The sequence below is a fragment of the Meleagris gallopavo genome, chromosome 3 (assembly GCF_905368555.1).
Source record: "Meleagris gallopavo chromosome 3, MGAL_WU_HG_1.1, whole genome shotgun sequence".
Lineage (NCBI taxonomy): Eukaryota > Metazoa > Chordata > Aves > Galliformes > Phasianidae > Meleagris > Meleagris gallopavo.
In genome coordinates, this window is record NC_139406.1 from 11,230,732 (window position 1) to 11,254,954 (window position 24,223).

At 43.9% G+C, this 24,223-nt stretch overlaps 1 protein-coding gene across 1 annotated transcript in view; it reads right to left on the minus strand.

The window, feature by feature from the left end:
- The window catches only part of BMP6 (bone morphogenetic protein 6), an 85,794-nt gene extending 61,830 nt beyond the window's left edge, over positions 1 to 23,964 (minus strand). The window contains exon 1 of the mRNA XM_010708455.3: positions 23,091 to 23,964. Coding sequence (XP_010706757.3) covers positions 23,091 to 23,505 — 415 coding nt within the window. The 5' untranslated portion in view covers positions 23,506 to 23,964. The remainder of the gene's footprint in view (positions 1 to 23,090) is intronic.
- Positions 23,965 to 24,223: the final 259 nt, after the last annotated feature.

Here is a 24,223-nt window from a genome sequence, read left to right on the forward strand (position 1 = left end):
TGACAATAAAAAAATTCCAAAATTCAATAAATGAAAAATGATATTTTTCATACTTGAAATATTTTCCACATACACGCACACACACACACAAAAAAAAAGGCTGGGGACTATTGAAAAAATGAAATAAATTTTTACAAATATCCACTACACAATCCAGTAAAAAGATAGGAAAAAAATGATTTCATAATGGCAAAGGCATTCTTATTTTTTTCTATTTTCTTTCCCCACCTTTCTTGTTTTCATTTCCCTTTCAATAGAAATTGAATAATGACCTTAAAAAGCTCTAATCTTAACACTTCAGCTCTTTTGTTAAAAAAGAAGCTAAGATGTTAATTTTTCCCCAGAAATGACAAAAAATGATGACGACATCCAGCAGTGCAACTCACAAGAACTTAAATAAAATCAAAATCAGTATTCAACAGAATGAATCATAAAGCTATTTCTCACCTATGGAGGTGAGCCAAATTATGTCTTGTCAGTGCTAGCAGTTACTATGCCATAATTTTACCTGTAACATTTCAGCCCACATTCCTTCTTTTGGGAAACTTGACCCACTTTACTTACACCTTACAATCAAAAAAATATATAGAAATAGTACAGAACTGAGGAAAAAAATCCAAATTCTTTAATTCTGTCAAAAAAGATGCAGATATGTACAATGTTCCCATATGGTGTCTTCAGCTATACATCTAAAAAGGGCAAACTAAAACCTCCAGCTAGACAAAGGGAGGAAAGCTACAGAGGCTAACCTCAATTAATCACAGAGAGACAACCCACAGCAGGAATCCCAGCATCCGAAGCCCAAGGGCCTCTTTCTCCTTCTTGTAGATGTGCTTCAGATTTATGCTGGAGCACTGCTGAAAGTCAATGGCAACAAAGTTACTGCAACTTGCTTTTGAAATTTGTCTGCTTTCACAAAACACTGTTCCTGGAGTAAATACAGCATCTCGCAACTCTTAAGAACACTCTTTAAAATTAGGTAGGTACACAATTTACTAAGCCTTTTTACAAAAAGCATTCAATTTCTGGAACTATATAATTCTTCAAAGCATGTGTGTACATATATATATATGATTCATCCATTCTTTGCAGGAAAGCCCTCGTACTGGCGCTGCCCCAGTTACCTACAGACACACAGCAGTACTTTTGTATAAGGGGCATAAATCCAACCTGCTCCAGCTCTCATAAGTCACATCTCTCACTCCCAGGCTCACTACACCAAGGGACTGCTGCAGAAGGGCTCTTGTTCACCCATTTTACCAGCCCTGCCCACCCATTCATCTCTCCCCATCTCTCCTCGGCCTACATGGGTACCCACCCACAGCCTCTGGCAGCTTTCCACCCCAGCCTGGCTTACTGCTGGTCTGTGGTTGCCACCAGGGACCAAGGGTCTCATTTACTGTCTGAATTCCTCACTTCCACATCAGAGGAACATATTTTGGGAGAGTCCACCACCATCCACGCTCACCCTGACGAGTCTAACCCGCGAGGGACAGTAACTTGTCTGTGCCAACCACAGGGTGTACAAAGCAAGTCTAGAAGATGCATCTTGAATGTTTTCTTTGGAGCAAAGAAGATGAGGCCCCAAACCTAAGAATGAAACCTCAGCCTTTGCATGACCAGCAAACTGGAGACTTGAAAAGTAAAACATGATACAAGTAAGGGTGCTATACTGCACGTGACCTCTCACACCCATCCACAAAAATGTGCCTGTCCCAAAATTACTTTACCAGATGATGAGCTATGCCCCAGCCAAACAGACAGCATTCCTCCAATTGGATTCTGCATTGCCTTCAATTGCTGCAGATGCCCCACGGCAGACAAATGCAGACCTGAGATTAGCATCAGCTTCACTGCAAGAAGTGGGACATTATCCTTTCTGATCACCTCAGATAACTTTGGTGTACTTTTTGGCCTATCTAGACACAATGATTTCACAGTGCTGACATCCAAACAACTTTCCAGAGGAGAAAGGCCAGAGAGCCCATCCATCATACGAAGGAAGGCTGTGCTCTTCATGTAGGGGAGCCCATAAGCTCCTCAGCAGAATCTGCCACCTCCTGAGATGTCCATAGCAAACAGTGTGGGAAGGAAATGGCAAGCTGCCTAGTAGCACAGTGATGCGGTGATTCTGGATATTACACTGAGAATAGCTGTCAATAAATGTCCAGAAACACAAACAATCCTTCTGCTCTCCACCAAGCCAACAGTTCAAATCATTCATCCATTTGCATTTTGTGATTGAATATCCAAGTTCTAAACCAAGACATCACCAATGCTTCATCTTCTGTTTCAATTTCACTCCTCCAAGGGACACGGAAGCAAGATTAGGTACAGAAGACTACAGTGCATGTATATACAAATAAATTTTGTCTGATTGTTACTTGTCCTTAGAGAGAAAAAATATTTCAATATGAAATACCATTAAATTAATGTTTCCACATAGCTGGGACATAAAACCATTTTTCAAATAACTTGTTTAATGTGCAGAGCCACGTCTTTATCTGCTAATCACTGCACATTTTGTTACTTTATCCTTTGCCATCATTCCATCATGTCTCTTTAGCTGTCAAGGGCAGATCTTGTCTTCTCTGTTCTGTACCGGTACAACGCCCAGCACAGAGCAATTCTCATAACTAACTCCAAGCACTGCTGTAAAAGCAACGGCAATTAAGCTCAGAACTACACAGATAAATTTCTGAAGAGAACGTACAATTTACATAATGACACAAATTCACAAAAATGCTTGTTTCGTGTTGGTCAGAACTGCAAATGCTAAATCCCTACAGAACTTCCATATTTTACAGTGCTTTTTATGGCGCGCTTGGACAAAACTGAGAAGATGACAGCCTGAAGCCAGCTCTTAATCAAATGCAGATTTACCTATGGGGCACAAACCAGTGCAAATTACAGCAGAAAATAGCTGTGAAATCAAAATGAATCTTGGTGCTAACCAAATCTCAGTTCACCTGAAATTAAAATATAACCCTTGAAGAAAACACTTTTCAGCTGGCCATCATTTTTTTATTACCGGTATGTGGAACACTCCCAGCTCAAAATTCCTGCTCATCTGGGTGGAGACTGATGGCTTCTGAGCCATTTCTTCAGAGTCTGAACCACCCACATCTACCAGGAAAATTTATTGTGATGAATGGACCTATTAATACCAGCTTCACCCCACCCTATACTGCTTCAGAGTATGGAAACTTGATTGATGTATCTGCTTCTGGTTAGTACACCATGACTCTCAAGTTTTACAATGGGAAAGCAGGGGAAATGCATAGTGTATTTTATTGTAGTATTTTGACACATTTTCCAGAAAAAAATGGAAAATTCAACTTATCAGGGATCTAACTGGCAATCTTTGCTTACCACACATTAAAGTCTTCTTCCCTTTTTCAAAATCAATTTCTCCTTTGTTCCTTATCTCCTTGCCAAGAGAACTGGACAGACCTGATAATCTTGTGTTCCAATGGCAAGAGCAGCCTCAAGTCTTCCCAAGTTCACAACAAAAAGCTTTGTGCCCCTAAAAACTAATAGCGGAAGGGACAGTCCCTTTCCCCCATTTAGGCAAGAGCTTATAACCACTGGGGCAAAGACAACCCTGGTAGCAGTGAATGTTGTCTGCCAGGCAGGAGAAGGAAGCAGTTTTGAACACATCACAGATTTGCTTTCCTCTCAGTCCTCTGTTTTGATGACAAAAGGGAGAAAATGCAAGGTGTGTTGCATTTGAAAAGCTGGCCACAGCTAACATCTGTCAATTTGAGGACTTAAATGCTGATTTACAAAGCAGTGGTATTTTGACATGAGGAAAAGCCTACACAGATTTGACTTAGAAGACACCCACACAAAGACAATGGCTTAGCTATGTGCTATGCCACAATTACAGATATCAAATTACGGAACAAAGAAAATACAAATGAGCTGCAGATGACAACCATTGTAGCAATGGAGCCAATTCAAGCAGCAGGACAGGGGAAGGAACTGAACTGTTTTAGTTATGAGGCAAAGGGCAGGGCCAGTGAACCTAAAAAGAAAGGAAGAAAATACCACTGAGTTTGCAATCATACAGACCTTGTTTGAAGTCTATCTCCACATGAAAACCAGACTGAATCTCCTCTTATGCATCTAGTAAAGGAGGTACAAGACAAGAAACTACTACCTCTTTCAGCTCTTCTCCAACATGGCCTTTGGATAGGTGTGCCAAAAGTGCCAGACCTTGGGTGGGCTCTGTAAGGAAATTCTCTCATAAAAGTTGCTCATTTTTGTCCAAACTGCTCAAAAATTTTATTTCTCTGTGTTTGTCTGACATGGTAAGAGGTACTTGAAGGGCACTTCTTCAGGGAGGAGTAAAACTTCTTTGTAATGCATTCCAGAAGAGCTTAATTTTTATCAATACTGATGTAAATAGCATCAGGCACTGTCATTAGCATGATCATGTTCCACTTCTATTTCCCAGTGATGCAACTTCCCAAATGCTTCAGCAACTTGCTACTCCAGGCAGGAAACTGTGAACAACAAACGTGGGGAAGGCCAGAAGGAGTGAATAATGTTCCAGTCCTACATTTCAGAGCAAGAGGGACCAGCCAGGATCCTGGGGTGGAGGGTAAAAAGTAGCATTACAGCAACTTGACTTTCTCTAAGTCATCTTTAATTAGTACAACTGGCCTCCATCCATAGAAGAGAAGAATGATCAAAAACTTTAAGCTCTACATAAACAGACCAAAACATATGGTGGGGATCATGATGGCCCAATAACCACATCTGTTAGTGGCATCAGCAGAAGCTGCAGTGTTAGTCAGCTACAATGGGCAAGAGCTCAAGCTTGGGCTGGTTCCTTGGGCAGCAGATCCTCTGAATAGTTCTAGGCCATCTTGACAGAGCTCATCCATTTATTTTAGACCACCAGTAGTTGCCATAGGGAACTGCTGGGTAGCCCATAAAATTAAGTTTCCTTTTTTTGTGTTAACTGATTAAGCAGTCTTTGCTTGCTAGCCTCATTGGAACAACACTGCCTGTTATTCCAGAAAACTGTAGTATGACCGTAAGAAAATTGACAACTAATTGTTAAATTTGATCAGGTATTTTTACTGAGGGAAGAGTGTCGTTAAAACAGACTCATAGAAGAAGGCTTTGGCCCATGTTCAGGAAAGCACTTAAGTGCAAGCCTTAGACTGTCTCTATTCAGGAAAGCGCGTGCTTAAGTGCTTTCCTGAATATAGATATACTCCTGCCCTGGGGCCTTAAAAGTGCACTAAATAATAAAATTTATTGCAATTTGACTTCACCATTTTCTTGAAATATTTATTTAGCTGCTTCTTTATTAAGAGTACAGACACTGAAAGTTTGTATCTATTTAACAGCCCTTATACTCACTGATTGCAATCCAAGAGACAAATAATCTCTTTATGCTATTTCAGTTAAACTCTAGATTTTCCATCCTTGTCATTAAACTAAATCATTTTCATGAAAAAAAAAAAAAAAAAGCCAACCTTATTTAAACCAACTACCTTGAAAAAGGGTACTTACTGGCTGAATATCATTTGAAATCATTTTGCAAAGAGTTGGAGGTCTTCTGAGTTCACTTTCAGCGTTATGCAATAAAGATACAATTTCAAACTTCATCTAAATGTTTCAAGGGTGACGTCTGAGGATGTGAAGGGTGACCACTGAGCAGTAACATTTGGCGAGGGCTTCTCCAAATATTAATGCATACCATTATTCCAGTAGAGACATCACAAGTCAGTCCAAAAAAACAAATCTCATCAAAAGCAGATCCTTCTACCACAGCCAATGGTACCTGCATTTTGCATCTCTCACAAGCTACACCCAATGTTCTCCTCTTCAAATTCTAGATTTTCCTGAAGGAAAGCTGATCATGTTGAGAATGAGGGAGAAAAACATAGGAGCACATACATACACCTACATATCCACAGGAAAAGCTGGGAGAGGATGCGGGAGATGTTTTGTCCTACTTGACCATCATTGCTGTAGCCCCCTGAAACTAGAAACTGAAACTTGTGAAACAAGGCCAGAGCCACTCAATTTGTTACTGCTGCCAGTGCAATGAAGTGGGATGTGATCATCACTCTTTTGGACAATAGTTTATTCCATCCTCTTGTGAAACATCAGGACTGATCCCAACTAGAGAAAGAATCTGAACACCTCTCATGGCAAAGGAGCTTGTAGGGACCAATTACTGAATTACTGACAATGTCTCATGGGCAAAGTAAACAGCGAACTTCCCTCTGTAAGACCAACAACAATCCACACTGCACCTGGAGATGTCATCCAGCAGATGTTTCACATCTGGAAGGGTCTGTGTCACCACTGATCTCTCCTGCTCCCAGACACATCTCCTTCAGCAGATGAAAGATCTTTTAGTTCTTTGCTGTTAGATTTTTGTTTTTCTTTTTTTTTTCCAGGTCAGGAGACCTGTGAGAAATTGGGCAGGATTTCTGTGGAGCTACAACATAGTTCTTTGTGTTGGCCCTGAGAATCCCTGACTAAAAAATCATTTTAACTTTCCTGCCCAGATTTGGGCTTTTTGTGTGCACCATCACTGATAATGAAAGTACCAATTATTATACCCAGCTCTGCACTCTAAGTACACACATGAGCACCAAAGTACTGAAAAGGAGGCATCTAAGTGTATTTACATAATTTACACAACAGAACAAAAAAGGTTTCAAAGGCTGAAATAAAAAAATCTGCAGGATGAATTCTCTTCTGGCTACACACAAAAAAAGCAGCTGAAAATTTAGATGTCCCAACTGTGACCAGCAGGTGCCTAATTAAAGAAACACCCCACAACAGTGACATGGGTTTAATTTGTTCAGGTGGCAAGTTTAACAAAATAAACTCAGGGAATTAATGTTGCACAAGCACAACCACTTAAAAATGAAGCAAAGGCCCAGTTGCAATGAATCATACAATTTAGACAAGCATTGGAAAGTCTGCTAGCTTTAAACTCAATTGTAATTAGTTTCCCCTCGCTTCCAAAAATGCATTTAAAAAGGAAATAAGTATTTATGGTGTAAGCTAAACCACAATCATTTTATTCATCTTTTATTTCACTTTTTCGTTTAGGTTTGATTTTAAAGACAACTCAGACCAGCCTACTCTCAAGCCTCTTAACACACATTATGCTTAAATGGGAGAATAAAGAACTTTATGATCAGTTTTCCTAGAGCAGGACACCACAAGAGAAGCGTAATAAACTTCACTTCCCCTTTGGCAGCTCTGCCAGATGTCCCTCCCAGGCACTTCCAGCCAAAAGACTGAACATCACATGGACACTGGAGTGAAGAGAATACTCCTGAAATGGGACAAGACTCAGAGGATGTGACAAGCAAATAGTGGTGGAGAGCCTGCCTGTTTCCTAGCTCCATCGTTTGGCCTAGTGAAGGAGGTAAACCTCCTGCTCCCACAAACCTTGTCTCCTCCATTACTGCTCCACTTTCACAGCAATGAGACGCTGCTACAAGTGTTTACACAGGTCTGAATCATGCAAGCTAGGAGACATGAAAAAAGAGGTAAAATGTTCAAAAACTGCATCAACTAGAGATGCAGTTTCATCCAGCTGGAAACATTATTTTTAGAAAACTCGACTCTGCCAGGCATCATCCTTCAAGCTCACTTGTGTGCTCCTCCCCAAGACTGCAGGTTTGAGAGCAAGGACCCACGTGTGTCCACTTCACCCCTGCCCAGCTTGTTCCTCCTGCCCCCAGGATCTCTTCTCCCTCTCTGTGCTGTGTAGTCAGACGGAGTGGCCAGCCTATTATAAGCTGTACAAGGGACACCATGACCAACTGCAGCATTTGCTTTGACACCAGTGCAGTCTTCCAAATTTTTCTTGGGATATTATCAGGTGATTTATGGCTTTCTTTGCAGGGTTTTTCCCAGTTGTGCTCCTCATAACTTCAGTCCCAGACAATTACGGCTGCTTTCACAGCCCTTCAGCCTCAAACCATACTGATTTCTTTTCTCCTCAAGTACACCTTGGGTTTATTCAACCAGAAAGAGCAGAAATGGCGACGTACACACTTCACAGCACACATACTCTGCAACTCAATGACACCATTTTCCAACAGTTTACACTGAAATTCCTTTGCCTGGGCTGCCTGGATAACTAACTTAAAACCTTCAACTCAAGCCTGGATTGGCAGATCACATGCAGTTCTATGAAGGATTCCCTACACCCTCCACCTTGTTTCTTTGGATTCCAGCAAGCATGAAGGTGCTGACAGGAGGTGCTTGGCAGACTCTTACAGTAGCAGAAGGCAAAACCAACGTACATCTTTGCTATAGCTGCCTTAATATTAACTTGCAAAGAGGTAACAGTGAGTCTCACGAAGAGACTGTGGCAGAGCACCAGTGAGTGGCTATCTTGGATTCAGGAATGAGTTATTGTTTGCACTCACTTCTGATGTGGGGAACTGATATTGACATAAGGTGACTTCCCAAAGAGAGGAGGCAGTAGGACAAGCAGTGGAGAAAAGCAATGAATTCCAGGAAGGAGAGCTGCAAGACGTCCTTCTAGGTTATTACGATCTGGGCTTAGTGCACAATCCCTGTGCTTGGCTTTGTTTTAGTTTGTATTGGATAAGTGCAGGTTTTGCTGTCCTTACTCTTCAAATAGCATCAGTGTAATCTGCGGGACTATTTGCATACTACAGCCTTTATTTGAGATAACTACTGCCTCTGAAGCTGGCACTAGGCAGTATTTTCAGCAGGAAAAACACATTAGAAAGCCACTGTTCAGGCCAAAGCTTTCAAGATTTCTTACTATTTCTTCACATTTTTCTTTACCTTTGTAAAATTTTAGAAAATTTGGCTAAATTGAAAATAATCTGCTTATTTAATCATGATCTCTCTCTTTTAATTGCTAAGACGACCTGTTGTACAAATTCAGGTTTTATTCCACCTCAGACTGGTGCAATCCAAAGCCAAGAGTACGTATGTTGCTAGCTGGAAAATAAAGTGCCCTTGATTCCTAACTTTATTTTGGACAGTCAACTCCAAGTTATTAAAAGCCAAATTCAGTAGTGAGAAAATATATATAGCTTCAGCTGTTTTGTGTGGGTTTAAAGTGGTATTTGCTTTATGAGTAAGAGATTCAATAATGCATATATTTACATAAAAATAGTTTTGACGTTTAAGTTAACTTCTTGCCAAGCCGGCGCAAAAATGGAAATGTAAAAAGCGTAAGTGCAGAAATGAGCCCCTATGCTGTAAGTCTGCTATTTACAGGTAATTTTTTTTCTTGGCAATAAGACCTGAACATACCGTTTTATAGCACTAGACCTAGCCACTCTGAGTCAATTTAGTGTTTATGGAAAGTGCTGGACTGACAGTTCACGAATTAAATTCTTCATGCCAGAATGTAGTTTCGTAGGGGCAACAGCAAAGGGAATTTCTAGAACTTGGGCCACTGCTGTGCCTCAGTCATATTCTGCAGACATGACAAAATTCCAGATAGCACAGTTGAGTACACGTCAAGTCAAACACCCCATTATTTCTCAAGAGCAAAGAGGCTTCTGGAGAGGTAGCACCACCACGTGTCATGGGAAAGTATGCAGTGAAACACCTTGTGCAATTTGAAGTAAAACCCCAGACGGCTACAGTATGCCTGAAACTTTCAAACCGGAGCTGTTCAGAGGAAGAAGTCTATCTCATATAACATTTTAGCTACGCAAAACTCACATAGATTTGCAGAAAGTGATAACCTGCCACTCTCAGGTCTTCTAGGTTACTTGCCAAGATTCTCTGGACAGGAAGAACAAGCAACAGAGAGACAGAGGCTAACAGAAACCGGCCTTGCAAATTGCAGAGCCCCAAGCAGATCATGGAGAAGCCAGGACCTCTATCTCAGATTTACATCCTCCCGGCAAGACATGTGAAGCCAAGTTGGCCAGGCACCAGGCAGATCTCTTGACAAAATGCTCACAAAAGGTGCCCCCAGAACTCTGTCAAAATTTGCACATGGACCTTGTTCACTCAAACATCTTCAACACAAAATATACAAAAAAGTGTATCTCACTGGAGGATTCACTAACAACTCCAACAAATAACACTTGGTGATTCATATGTTGTCTTATCTACCCTGTCGCTTTTCACATGAACTATCCAGCTTCTTTAGCTTCTCTTTTCTCAAAGCCAAGGAGGAAAAGAAATCTCTTTAATCCTTGCTTAGGATAGGTGATGCACTTTATGACATCAACAACTTTATTCCACTTCATCCGTCCTCCAAGCCATAGGAGGCCTACTGTGCTTAGGATGACCGTAGTGTCACACATAGCAATGTGACTAAAATAACTGATGTGATGGACAGAAGAAATTGGAAGCTGTCTTTTCTACTAGACTAACCAAGACCGCTCCTTACTTCTTTTTTCCCCAGAGCAATTAGTCAGCTCAAGAATGTCAAAATATATAACTGGGCAGGAAGATAAATTACAGTGTAAGTGCGGCTGCACTTGCCTGGCCCCAAGGTTTCTGATGTTTGAAGCCTCATGTCCCCTGTTCCGTAATGCAGGACTTCTAAGCACATTTTAATAATGACAAAATGACAGACAAACCTCCCTGCACAGATTCGTGATAAATATATACAAATAATAACAAAGCCCAGGTGACCAAACTGATGACATTGTTATGAAGAATAGTGATGTAGAATATGTATGCATAGATTTGTTAAGTCTTCGGTCACCAATTCAGGCCCTTTTGCAGAAGTGTACAACAGTTGGCTCATCAATACTCCATACTCTGACAGTTTCAGCTAAATAGTCTGGCAACTAAAAAGCCATCTTCAAATTCTAGCTACCCTAAGGCATCATAAGTAGATGAAAACACATCAACAGAAACAATTAATCAGAGCTGAGGATAGTCTTGATCTCTACTGCAGCCTCTTATGTTACATATTTTTTCTGCTGTGATCTCACTAGCAATGCATCACTGTTCTTTAACCACTCTGAGCACTGATTCTACACTCAACAGCTGTGTTTGTTTACAGGGCTAGAAATTAACACAGGAAAATGGACTTCATCCAACTGATTTTTTTTTATTTTTATTTTTTGCATTTTCCACTACACTTCACAATATATTGGTCCTCACAGTCCAATTATGTATTTGCCACTGATGCTAGCCAAGGAGAGTGGATAAGCAAAGGAACTGTTCGCAAATACAGCATGGGGAAGCTCCTTATTGCTCCAACTGCAAGCTGCCAACTAAGCATGGTTCAGACACATGTAGCCAAGGAAGTCCACTGCTATACTGTCTGTACTTTTTCACTGCAAATGTAAAGAATGTTATCATAACCCATCATGCAATGAGCCAGTTCAGTGAGAGTGATGAAATCTGATGATACTTTGTACTTAAAGGGATCTGCCCATGCCCTTCACACTAGTATCTGAGCTCTCAAAGCCACTTCCAAAGGTCTGTAAGCCAAACTTCAGATGAGACAGTCCTAAAATAATTTCCCATTTCAAAATCCACATGTTTTGTAGCAGAAAATTATTTAAAAGCAAATAAACATGCAGCCCTCAGCCACTGTGTATTTTTAATCTCCTTGACAGTTTTCTTCTCACAGAGTTCAGGGAGTCCTTTAGTCACATAATGCCTTGGGTCGGAGGGGACCCCAAAGATCATCTAGTTCCAGCTCTCCTGATGCAGCCCAGGATACTGCTGGCCTTCCTGTCTCTAAGCACACACTGCTGGCTCATGTCCAGCTTTTCATCCACCAGGAATCCCGTGTCCTTCTCCACAGAGCTGTTCTCAAGGAGTTTTTCTCACAATCTGTATGCATATCTGAGATTGCCCAGGCCCAAGTGCAACACCTTGCACTTGACCTTGTTGAACCTCATTAGCTTCACATGGACCCACTTTTTGAGCTTGTTCAAGTCCCTTTAGATGGCATCCCTTCCTTCTATCTATTAACTGCACTGCTCAGCTCGGTGTCATCAGCAAACTTGCTGAGGTGCGTTTGATCCCATCATCTATGTCACTGATAAAGAAGTTAAAGATTACAGGTCCCATGATAGACCCCTGGGGAACACCATTCATTACGAGTGTCCGACTGAACACAGAACCATCGAGCACAACCCTCTAGACAATCCAACAAATTTCTTACCCATCGAATAGACAATATTCTAACCCATATTGCTGCAAATTAGAGATACAGATGCAGTGTGGGACCATGTCAAACGTTCAGGTAGACAACATCAGTTTTCCCTTCTTTTGACCACCAATGCCATCACTTCATGGTAGAAGGTCACCAGATTTTCTCCTATCCCATTTCACAATAAACACTTAAAGAGGAGTTGCTGGACATACATTTCTGTTGATGTGGAAATGAATAGTCCTGCACTAGCTCTCAGAGTCACGCAGGTAAATGTAATTTTAAATCTTTGCCCTAATTATTCAGAATATTCTTGCAAGTGACCCCTATTTACGCTAGAATTTACACAACATATAAACACAGCATGCATCAAGTTGTAGTTTACAGACTGTTTATGTCTTCCACTCTGCTACAAACACTCCAGTCCCATCTTATAAACTGAGTTATACAGAAACTACCAAACAGCCTTCCAAGCAGCTGCTGAAATCCTGGTATTCAAACAATTTCTCCACGCAAATGTTCACTACTGTTCATTAGTTCACCACCACCCTCATAGGGCACCCCTCTGGACAGAAAGAAGTTTAAAGCACTATGAAACTTGATTTTCTTATTTTCTTGGGAACTGAAAAAGCACATTTTCGGGAACAGTTGAGGGGCATTTTATTTCTAAGGGACTGCATCTCACTATTTTTAACTTTGCTGCATATAACAAAGTACATATTTAACTGATAATTCCAATAATAGCAATCGGGATGTTCTGACATCACAAGACATGTGAAGAACCCTGTCAAAGTAATATATTGCACTTTGCTGTGTAATTATGTTATGTTGGAGCAGAGCATTGGAAAACTTAGTATAATCATTAGCTGAGCACTGAATGTTTTGATTGTCAGACAGGTTGTATATGATGCAAATATATGACTCAGAAATGATTTCACATAAACATTTTGGTAACAGCAATCTGACTCATAACCTCCAACATAGAAAATAACAAGCTTCTTAAAACATCTGTGCGCTCCGAGCAACGCAGCCTTGCAACAACCTCCAAAACCTTGTAGTGTCAAAAAATGAGGGAGCCTGGTCCCCAAACTGAAGAGATGCTGGAATCCACCCTCCTAAACGAGTTGAAGCACAGGGGATTAAGAGAGCAAGCCCACAGCAGAGGTTAATCAGGCAGCAGTTCCCACCGGAGATCTGCCAGAGAGCTGCAATATTTGCGCCGTCCGATAGACTGCCTGGTGGGTCTGCTTAGTTTAGGTCCATGTTTAACAGGCAAAGCACAGGAGGGAAAGTTTGTTGTTATTCTACCCGAAGCCTTGCCATGTCAAGTATGATACAATGCACAATTCATCTGCTATTTATTTTCTCATTCATTAAGAGATGGACAGCTTCTTTCACTGCCCCTTTCCGAAGACAAACGTGCAGTCTTGAGTGACAAGGAGGATTTACCGTCTGTTATTTCAGAGGAGGTTTGCCATGTTTATTCTGGAAAGTGCCACGAGTTAATGAACTATCTCTTCAAGCCCCAGTGAAGCCAAGCTGCCAGCTCAACAGCTGCCAGAAGCAACAGAATGTTTTGGGACCCCATAAAATTGTTTTTACTGAGACTAGTGATAGCAAAAGCATCAGACGGACCCAATGCCAATAGCTCCTGCAACATAAAGGAGTCATTATAAGAATTTCAGCCATTGCAGTGCATTTTTTTTCAGAGTTCCTTAACAAAACTATCAGCTAACTCAGAACACATACTTTTAGCCTCCCCGCAACATGAATACCACTTAACCCAAGCACACGCCTTTCACTGCCTTCACGTAACCAAAAGCTAACCAAACCTTTTCTTGGCTCTGCAACAGTTTCAAGAGAAAAATGTGTGTCTGTGGCCTCTTTCACCTTCCCCATTCAACACTTCTTGGATGCCAGCGTATGCAATTGCAGAGCTTCAAGACACGTATAAAAACAGAGCTATTTGCAAAACAACTATAAAATAGAGCCACATTCAAACATAATCTTAGCTCCCCAGACATTGGCATCCATTGAGAAAGCCCTCAAAAGCAGGGAGAACTCAGAGCAAGGTGTCCTCAAATCCTTCCCCTCCCGGTTTGGTTCAGGGTGGCCCAGCTGCCACATAAGGTCACCTCTGCTACATCCCATGTGCTCCCACGGGACAGGGCAAATAGTAGACATGGTGAATTGCCATGGTGAATATTTGGGTTCAAACAGCACACACAAAGGCAGGAGGTGATACCAACACATGCACAGATGAGAGGCCATGCCCCTAATGAAGGGTGCCCACAGAAAATCAGGCAAAGTCAGTGAAGAAGTTTCACTGTAAGGTAGGGACAAAATGCACTCAGAGCAAGAAACTGTGGTCTCCATCAGACTGATACCCAAGGAACCTGAGGTAGGATGCGGTTTGCCAAGTAAGAGTGCACCGTATGAGCCACTTGGAGGCCTGCCAGGCCAGTGATGTAGTTTTGTGGTTAGATCACAGCAATAACCTCACAGACCTCATCACAGTCCCCAGGCCTGGTCATGCCCTCTGAGCTTCAGTCCAGACGTTCAGAAAATGATTCAAACGGCCATTAAATTTAGTCAGAGCATGCTGTGAGATTTCATAGAGTCATCAAATGGCTTGGGCTAGAAGGGACCTTAAGGATCATCTAGTTCCAAACCCCATAAGCAATTCAATGCTTATGAAGTGTTTTCAGGCCCTGGATAAAAGATAGAGTCATATCCTTGCATTGTTGAACAGACGAGGAGCCCTCCACATCCTGCAGAATGGAACATTTTTGGAGAGGACGGCTGCTACAGTCATTAAAGTGTAAAAACCATCATATGCAAGAGACGAAACACAGACATCTCAAAGCAAAAATATCTCTTGCCCTGTGTAAAGTATATGTATTTTCTCTCCAGTTATCTTCCATAGCATAAGTAGGAACTTCCTTACATATGAGAACTTTTTCTTTTTTTTTCCTCCTGTCTTTCTTCACTCCCTCTCTTCTTTTTGCTGGGGAAGGGGGGGAGGAGGAGAGGAATTTTTTTTTTAAAGCACTGAAAGGGCAAGCCAAGAGATTCACAATCACTAAAGCTTGCAGAACATACAGTGAAATTTTGGCAGGACATGCATGTTTATCCTTCTCATATGCTGTTTAAATTATTTTTATAAACAAGCCATTATCTTGCATAGCCACTGCTTGGTCCCTTTCATGTCGAGAACGTTTGATGTTATGGTAATGAAGTAAAAGGGGCTACACGCCTGAAATGTGGTCTCAGGATGATGGTTTGTGGGCAAGAGAGATTGCTGCTTTTCTACAATGAAGGGTTTCTTCTCCAGACTGCATTGTTTCAATCAGGCACCTGGACTTTGGACTTGCAGACCAAATCTTTGCGCAGATACAAATTACATACTCGGCTTAAATTTTAGAACTATGCTCCCATCATTTAGCACTAAAAATTGTGTACAGCTGACATGCGCTCTGCCATGACAAATGCTTATTTAGTAATAGGAGCCACTACCAAATCAATTTTGTCTGTTCATTATAAAGCTGATACTTAGAAATGAGCATGCATCTTTTCTTACTCGTGTATATAATTGGGATTCAGGATCTTCTGGATCTCCACATCTGTTATTGAGATTTTGCAAGTCCAGCCTGGTGAAACACTGCTCAGCATCCCTCACTAACCCACAGAGACATGCCTGAGACGTAGTTTTGATCCCTAGTTCTCAGGTGCAGAAGGGGACCTGCACACTGACCCTTTGCAGTGTGAGGCCCCACATACCCCTTAGTGTGTGGCACCTCCATCTAAGATCCCCAGGGAACCAAAACAGACCCTGGAAAGGCAAGCAAGGTCAAAGGGAAGTTAGTAGAGGAGCTGGAGCCTCTCACTGCTTGTATGCAAGCACCCTGAGGAACCGGGTTTGGCATCATGATGGAAAAACAGGTATTTTTAACACAAATCTCCTTTGTATATAAGGAAGAAATATTTCACAGTAGGGTAGTGAGATACTGGAGCAGGTTGCCCAGAGAAGTTGAGGATGCCCTATCTCTGGAGTTGTTCAACTTGGACTTAGATGGGGCACTGAGCAACCTGACCTAGCAGGTGGCAACAATGTCCACAGCAGGAGGACTGGAACTGAGGTCCCTTCCAACCCAAATCATTCTCAGAATCCATCTCAACTGTGCTTAAGCAGAATTAAAGCCTAAACCACTTCCTTATTCCCCTTATTACCCTTCTTTTATCAAGGTTTGAAAAGTACAGAATTTAGACTACAGTAAGAATTCACGTCTAAACAGCTTTTATTACAAAGTTTATGAAGATGGAGGCAGAAAAATACTATGCATTTTGTATGTGCTTGTTAGAGTTCAACATTTTTTCCAGCTCATTTGAACAATTTTACTCCCAGTAAAATGACAGGGCCTAACTGCTGACAGTTCTACTCTCCCTGATTCATCTCAAGCAATCAGGAGACATACGGCACCTCCATTTCAGAAAAAAACTACAGACCCTTTTCACCATCACCTGTTTGCTTACAGGTATAGATATCCTAATCTGCCCACAGGCTTTAATCTGTTCTCATTTTTACATGATCCTTGTTGCCTGATGTGAAGCAAAATGACTATGCTTCAATAGACATTATGTCACCCTTTACACCCTTACACAAACACAGTGTCTAATACCTTCACCATACACACCAGCCACACGTAATGCAGTAAATGACAAGATAAGAATATTGTCTCTGCAACACAGCATATTTAACAGCTCACACCTGATAAATAAAAATGTGGCTCTCCATTTGCTCCTATTAAGATTTTGGTTTGATCAAATTTGTCTTGTTTACATGAGAGCTTCAAACAGCTGATCCCTGAGTCTTTCTCACTGCAAATGACCATTAAATTATATAAAATAACACATCTTTGGAATACTGCTTGAAAAACACTCCCACTTATGATCAGGAAATTTGACTTCTTCTGAACAAGTGCTAAGTGTCCCGATTAATTTGTAAAGCTATTCAAGCCATGAAGTACATCTGCACTCAGAGAATATTTCAAATACTGTGCTTCTGCTTTCATTTTCAAAATGTTTTCATTTATACACTAATATTTGACCTATGAATATTCCAAGTTTACATGGAGCCAGCTATTCTAAATTCTGGTTATACTCGTGCAAAACACCAGGTGATATCACTGGATATTTTTAAGGGGAATAGGAAAGCAGTTATGTATTCTTGTGATTAACACCATGTTGGATCAAAACAGTCATGTCTAGCTCTCTTAAAATACAGCTACTGTTTTAGTTAGCAGAACACTTCGGCTCTGTCTACATTATACTTTTTTGCCAAAAAATTCGTACTGTTGCTACCACTGATTCAATTCTGTCATTGTGCTGTGATCAACACGGCAACCTTAAAAAAAAAAAAAAAAAAAAAGCTACAGGCAGCTCTGTCAAAATCTTTGTGCCCTTAAAAACACAACAAAAATCATCTCATGTCTCAAAAAAGGGAAAAAAAAAAACAAGAAAAAATAAAACAAGAAAACAAAAAAATACCGGCCCCCAACATGGCCTAAAAACCCATCCAACCCTACACATCTCCTGCCCTGGGAGCTGAGCTGAGCATTCAGGAAATGCTGGCTGCAGTCTGAAGTCAGTTTTATAAATCAAACTCCAGCATGACCCCTGCAATCCCAGTAAGGCTCATCTCAGTACATTTAAGCCTTCTTCCCCCTGCACAGTTCCTGCAGTAGCTGTGTCCCTGTGCTGTCCCCAAAGCCGCAGGGAACCAGCCCCAAGTGCAAGGTGCAGAATCAAGGAGTTCCCTGGCACAAGAAAGGTTCAAAGAGAACCCACTGGCTACGGAATCACAGCCCAAAATGCTCTCTCCACACATCAAATGGGAAATCTTGGTATGACCCAATGTCATCCTCCGAACTGTTCACATGGAGAAGACTGGACCTCAACTGTGGTCTCCCATACACTGGTCTGATCCTTTGAAAGCAAATGGGAATCTCTCAACCATGAGCATTTTTTCCATCCATACAGATCACAGAATCCCAGAAGAGCTGAGGATGGAAGGGCCCTCAGGGTCCAGCTAGTCTGACTCTTGCTCTAGCAGCAACACCCACAGCAGGATGCCTAGAACGATGCCCAGATAGCTACTGAATATCTGTATATTGTCTGTTCTCTGTTTAACATCACTATATAAATAGTCAAATGGAAATGCTAAACTGTTAGTAGGTGGACTCCACTTAGGAGCATTGCTGTGCCACTGCTGGGAAACAGCAGAAACACACAATGGGACTGTTTATGTCTTAAGTAATTCATACTTCCCTCTAGCGCCACGCAAGTTAGAAATGATGCAAGATGACTTAAAGAGAACCATGCCTCCACAGCATGGAAAGTCTAAACACCACCTTCCTTCCTCCTAAATCACAAACACCACTTAAAAGTTTACATTTAAAACTGCAAGAGGGAGCATCAAGACTGCAATGGGCTCAGCCAGGCTTGGCACAGACCTGCAGCTCTTCAGCGAAAGCTGCAGCACAAATGCCCTCCAGGAGCTCAGCACAGGGCATCCATGGCAGCTCTCCAAGGAATCTACCTGCTGACAAGACATTCACCTGACGGAAACTTTGAAAAGAACGCCTTTTTAGAAGAAGTAGGTTGGTTGCAGGCTGCTAGCACAGGGAAAACAATTGGGAAATGCTGCATTTGGATTTTCAACAAACAAATCCACACCTAGTTTTGTATTCCAACAAACAACTTCCTATTAATTTATACATAAAAAATTTGTCTTGAATTAATCAAGAACTTTTCCAATTACACTTTTTCCAATTACAATCACTGTTTTCTTTCTTCCTCTCACATAAATTTAGGATAGTGTAAACTTTCAATCCATTAAAAGTTCCTGGCTCTGGAGAGTCTAGATGACACTCAAACATGACCCTCCACTAACTTCAATACTGCAGATCTTGATCAGCAGCTGTTCTTGGAACCACACATCTGTCAGGGCTCCTGTGCAAAGCAGAAAGACCTCAAATTCACTGCCTGAAGAAGCTGAGGGCTTCTAAAAAGGCAATCAAAGGATAATGGAGGACCGCTTGCCTTTTCTTTCATCCTGCCATCCTTCAGCTCCACACCAGCAACAGCCAGCAAGCAACAACTTCAAGGGGATTACATTCAAAAGGGTCTTCGTCTGCATCAGTTGAGCAGCAAATATAAAGCTGATCTCTGATGCTTGGGATGCGTCTTGGCGCCGAAACCCAGCATACTAGGTTTGGCAGACATCAGTAAACTCATTCCCATCATCAGCTCTGTGATTTCTAATACTGGCCTGCTCCAGACACACGTGGAGGATGCTGTTTGCATGCCGAGAGCAAGGCTTTGCACAGCCAGCTGGCTGCATAGCCAGATATGCAGCATCACACACTCCCGTTATTCCCTGTGAGTAGATGTCATGACCTTTACAACATGTGGCCAAGAGTATAAACAGATGGGATGACAGTATGAATGGTGTGGTCCCATCGCTACAATCGTACAATGTCCCTGATACATCTGCGTTGCCAAATTCCACATCCCCTGACACCATGTGTGATACCACAAAAAAAAAAAAAAAAAAAAAGGCAGGTAGGCTGATCAGATGCTTCAAAAGAAAAGAAAGAAAGAAAAAAAAAAAAAGATCTGCTTTAGAAATGAATTTGGAGTGCTTTAGCACTGCTTCCTTCCTATCAAAAGCCATAGTGACTGTGCGTAAGTGCTTGCTTGCCATGGATTTATGCAAGATCATTCCTAGAAGTAAATCTGGTAGGAGACTGCTGCCAAAAAAAGATGAAGAGATGGCTCAGAGGACACCACATCCGTAAGCTACTGCTTTGCAGGCAAGGAGAGAGAGAGTATTTGCACAGCCAGCCATGCACTGGCTTCCTGGCACTGAAACGCAGCTCTCTTGCTCCCAGGTATGTGAAACCATACAGGGAAGACTGTGATTGCCTAGGTTTTAAGGATTCAAACATTCAAGAAACTTTTCATCACAGTCACAACTCAAATCATGCAGAAGAGCGTAAGGGAAGATTTGGGTTTTGAGAGAAAGCAGAGAGCCTTTTCTCCCCAAAGTAAAGAGATACACTGAATCCACGCCGGTAGTTTGCCCAAGAAGGAACAATACATAACAATAATGACCCAGCACCACGCTTCAAAAGTGCACTTTCTACAGTGCTTGCCACTGGAATTTGTATTAGTTCAGATTTTTCTGGCATTGTTGTTTAGCTGTTGATAGCAATAGATTTGGGCCATACTAGAGATCCACAAAGATTGTTACTGCATTCCCTTTTTCCCTTAGTGGAAGGACACATTTTCTTCCCACTGTGGATGCCTGCATAGTGACCTGCATGGATGAGGGACCAGATAAGATTCTTCCCTGTCTTGATCCACACTGTTCCTCTCATTATACAGAGAGTAACTCTGGATACATTTAAAGTAACAGAGCCTTTGAGGGTCTTCTTTCTGCTGCTACACATGGCATGCACTACTCTCTAAAGGCGCCAGCTAGCAAAATACAGTCTGGAGAGCATCTCCTTCCTGTTTTAGCCACGAGGATTCAAAAGAAACTAAAAGGAGTTTGGACAGTCACAGCCCCAGCTCGAGCCTGCAGGTCCAAGCATGAGGCCTTTGCCCTCATCTTCCTGAGCTTAGAGTAGGTTTGCTGTGAGGAGCTTGGTACATCCCTCACTAAGACAGTCCTAGAAGTAAAACAGGGGGACACTAGCCTAAGTCTAGCTGTCAGCCTAGCGTCACTCCCTCAAAGAGCCATGTCCACGCCTACACCAAGCCATTCCAAGAGGATAAAGGGGAGAGAACCCTGCTAGTGCCATGAGGAAGGTATATCATACAAACGGGAAACATTAACACAGTTTGTTATCGCCAGTAGTACTGTGTCAAGCCATGCCAGTGTCTACATTCATCCAAGGATGCTCCTGAAGAGGAACAGTTTCACTGGGATATTGTCTGATCCACTGTGCTGCCCCGGCAACATGTACAACCATACCCTCAGCACAGAATTTAGATACTCTGGCTGGCCTGATATCTCTCAAAGAGAGAGATTAAAAACACATGTGCTTTTATCTGAGTTCAATATTGAGCCCTCTTAAGTGGGAAACTGACAGAAATATGTGTTTTCTGAGTGCTTTATCCCAGGCAATATGCCTGAAATAGATGCCTTGGAGATTATCTTCCCATAGTAGGAAGCAGGTTTACCTGCTGTAACCACTATTTTGTATCAATTTTTTTTTATTATTATAATTTTTTTTTAAATCTAACTCGGCAAATGAAATTTATTCTTTAAATTACCTGACCTGGTTTGAATCTCGTGCATCTCTTCACTTGTAATAGAACCTGATACTTAGCAGGTGTCTCTCAAAGCAAAGTGCTGAGCACATCCTAGAAAATGTGAATTTCCCACGTTTCCTCAGGGAAACACTGCCCACACCTCACAAGTCCACACAACCAAGCAGAACCTCCAGCTATCAGGTGAAGCACTCGCCTGGCCAGATCTGTGCTGCAGCAGATGCAGTACTGAAGGCGATATACCCTTCTGACTGAAAAAAAGAAGGAAAAAATGTCTTTGGTAGCTGTCATCTCAGTAATGGAAGGGCAACTCTTCAAGGCTGGACACAGGCGAAGCTCTTCAGAACCTTATTCGAACCTAACAGAGAACAACTGAGCCATTGTTTGGTTTCCATCCGTCAATCTGTGAACTCATTGGTAACAAACAATCGCGTTCAATGACACGAAGGTTTATGACTCGGAACTTGGAAGTCGATGAGAAATTTCTGCGGTTGATTCATACTTCCTGAGACTCGGAATCAGTGTTTCTATTGCGCTGCTCTACTATGCTACAGGAATAATTTTCCTTGCTGTTACATAAGTGTCTAGACCCAAATTATTAGAACCGATCTGAGTCGTATGGATGTTTTTGTTTCCTAATAATAATAACAAAACCCAAATATTTCCAGGTCTACTGTCTAATACTGCTCACCAGCTGCCCCATTATGCAGGGTGCTACACACCAGCAAACGCTTCATGCCCACATCTCTCCCTGATATCAGCCCCTCTGGGAGCTGCCCTGCACCTCACAGTTATACAATGGGGATGGCTCACAGAAAGCCACCGCGCTTATCAACTTCACATCAGTCCTCAAAGCCCCCAAGGCAATTGAGAGAGTCATGAGCAGCAGCTCTGCTTGCCCCAAGAACGCTCGTATTCACGGAGGGCACGGCAGGAGAGAGGGATTCCCATTGAATACCGAAATCTCCCAGCCCAGAGAGCAGATTTAGCTTCGCTCCAAATACCTACATGGCAGTACCGAGCTAGCAAATACACCTAGCACCCTGCTAGCCTGGATACATTTCCCACTGCAGCAACACACCACTGCTATGTGTGAGGAAACAACACACTAATGTCGGTGCGAGCTGCATGCAGGTGCCCGATGCGCAGCCCTGTCCGGCTCTCGGCCGCCGCGCTGAGACGCTCGAGCTTCACAGGAACTCGCTTAAAAAGGAACTGCCACTTGCCAACTGAAATATTTTCCCTCTCCACATTAGGCTGAATCTAATTACGTTGTTCCCTTCTAATTGCGGGCTAGCGTTCAAGGCTCCTTCAAGTGATAAGTTAAGCGGCTTTCCCACCGAAATTCCCATCACGGAGCCCTTCGCATCAGGACCACGCTTCACCCGAAGAGCAGGGCTGGCATCTGGCAGAACTTCTGCAAGATTTCTACCGCTTTCCCCGGCTCGGACACCAGAAGAGCTGTCCCGTACCCACCCCGCGGCGCCTCCGCCGGCCCCAGAGGAGCTGCGGGGACACGAGGCACAGCCGAGGGCCGCTCCCTGAGCACCGGCGGCCGCACCTCGCACGGACTTAACCCCGGACAGCCAAAATACTCCTTTTCTTTTTGAGTTTCGCTTTATTTGCGCTCGGCACTCACCCAGGTTGACGAAGCTCATCACCATGTCGGCGTCGTTGAGGAAGGCGCTGTCCTGCGCGCTGGGCACCGGCGGCAGCGGCGGCGCCGGAGCGGGGGGCTGCGGGCGGCCGCCCCTCTCCGCGCCCGCGGCTCCCTCCGCGCCCTCGGCCAGCGCGTGATACAGGTCCAGCATGAAGCGCGGCGCTGCCGGCAGCCGTCCCGGCGGCGGAGCCGGCGGTTCCCGCGGAGGCGGGCGAGGACGGTGCGGCAGCCCCAGCACGGAGAGGATCTCCCGCTGCATCTCCCGCTTCTCGTGCGACTTCAGCCGCCGGTAGAGGAAGCCCGGGGCGGCGGCGGCGGGCGGCGGCTCGGCGGGGCGGCAGGCGCCGCTCAGTAGCGCCCAGCAGCAGCACAGCCAGGCCAGCCGCCGCGGCATGGCGCTGGGCCGGGCGAGCTCCCCGCTTCCCCCTCTCCCCGGGGGCTCCCCGCCGCCCTCGGCCCTCCTAGCGCATGGGCCGGCGGGGGGCAGCCAGGCCGGCGGGGCTCAGCGCTCGCCCCCGCCCCCGCCGCGCATGGCCGCCCGCGGGGCAGCGCGCTGCGAGCCCCCCGCCGCCGCCGCTCAGGTGCGCCGGGGCCGCCCCCGGCCCGGCTGCAGAGCTGAGCTCAGCTCGCCATGCCCGGGGGCTGCTGCTGCGCGACGGGGACGACGACGACGAGGTGGACGAGGAGCAAACTTTTCCCCAGCGCAGCCGGGCTGCGAGCGAGGGAGCGAGCGGCTGCCGCCTGCGGCCGCAGCCCCGGTCCCCGCGGGCTGGCCGGAGCCGGGCTGCTGGCGGCGGAGGCAAATCACCAGCGCGCCCGCCTCTCGGCGGGGCGGGGGCCGCTCCTCCGGGGCGGGGAGCGACCGAGGGCGCAGGTAGCGCAGCCCCGGGGCGGAGCGGTGGGCGCAGCGCCGTGCCGGCAGCAGCAGCAGGTTGCGGAGGGGCGGCCCCGTGAGCCGCCAGAAGTTCGCTGCTTCTGAGCGGGGCGGCCCGGCTGCGTCGTCTGCGGTTTGGGCTTCGAGATGAAATGCGGGATTTGGGCCGTTAGAGCCGTCACATCTCTTCTGCTACCTTTAGGGAGGGTGGAGCCTTCGTTACGAAGATAGATAGATG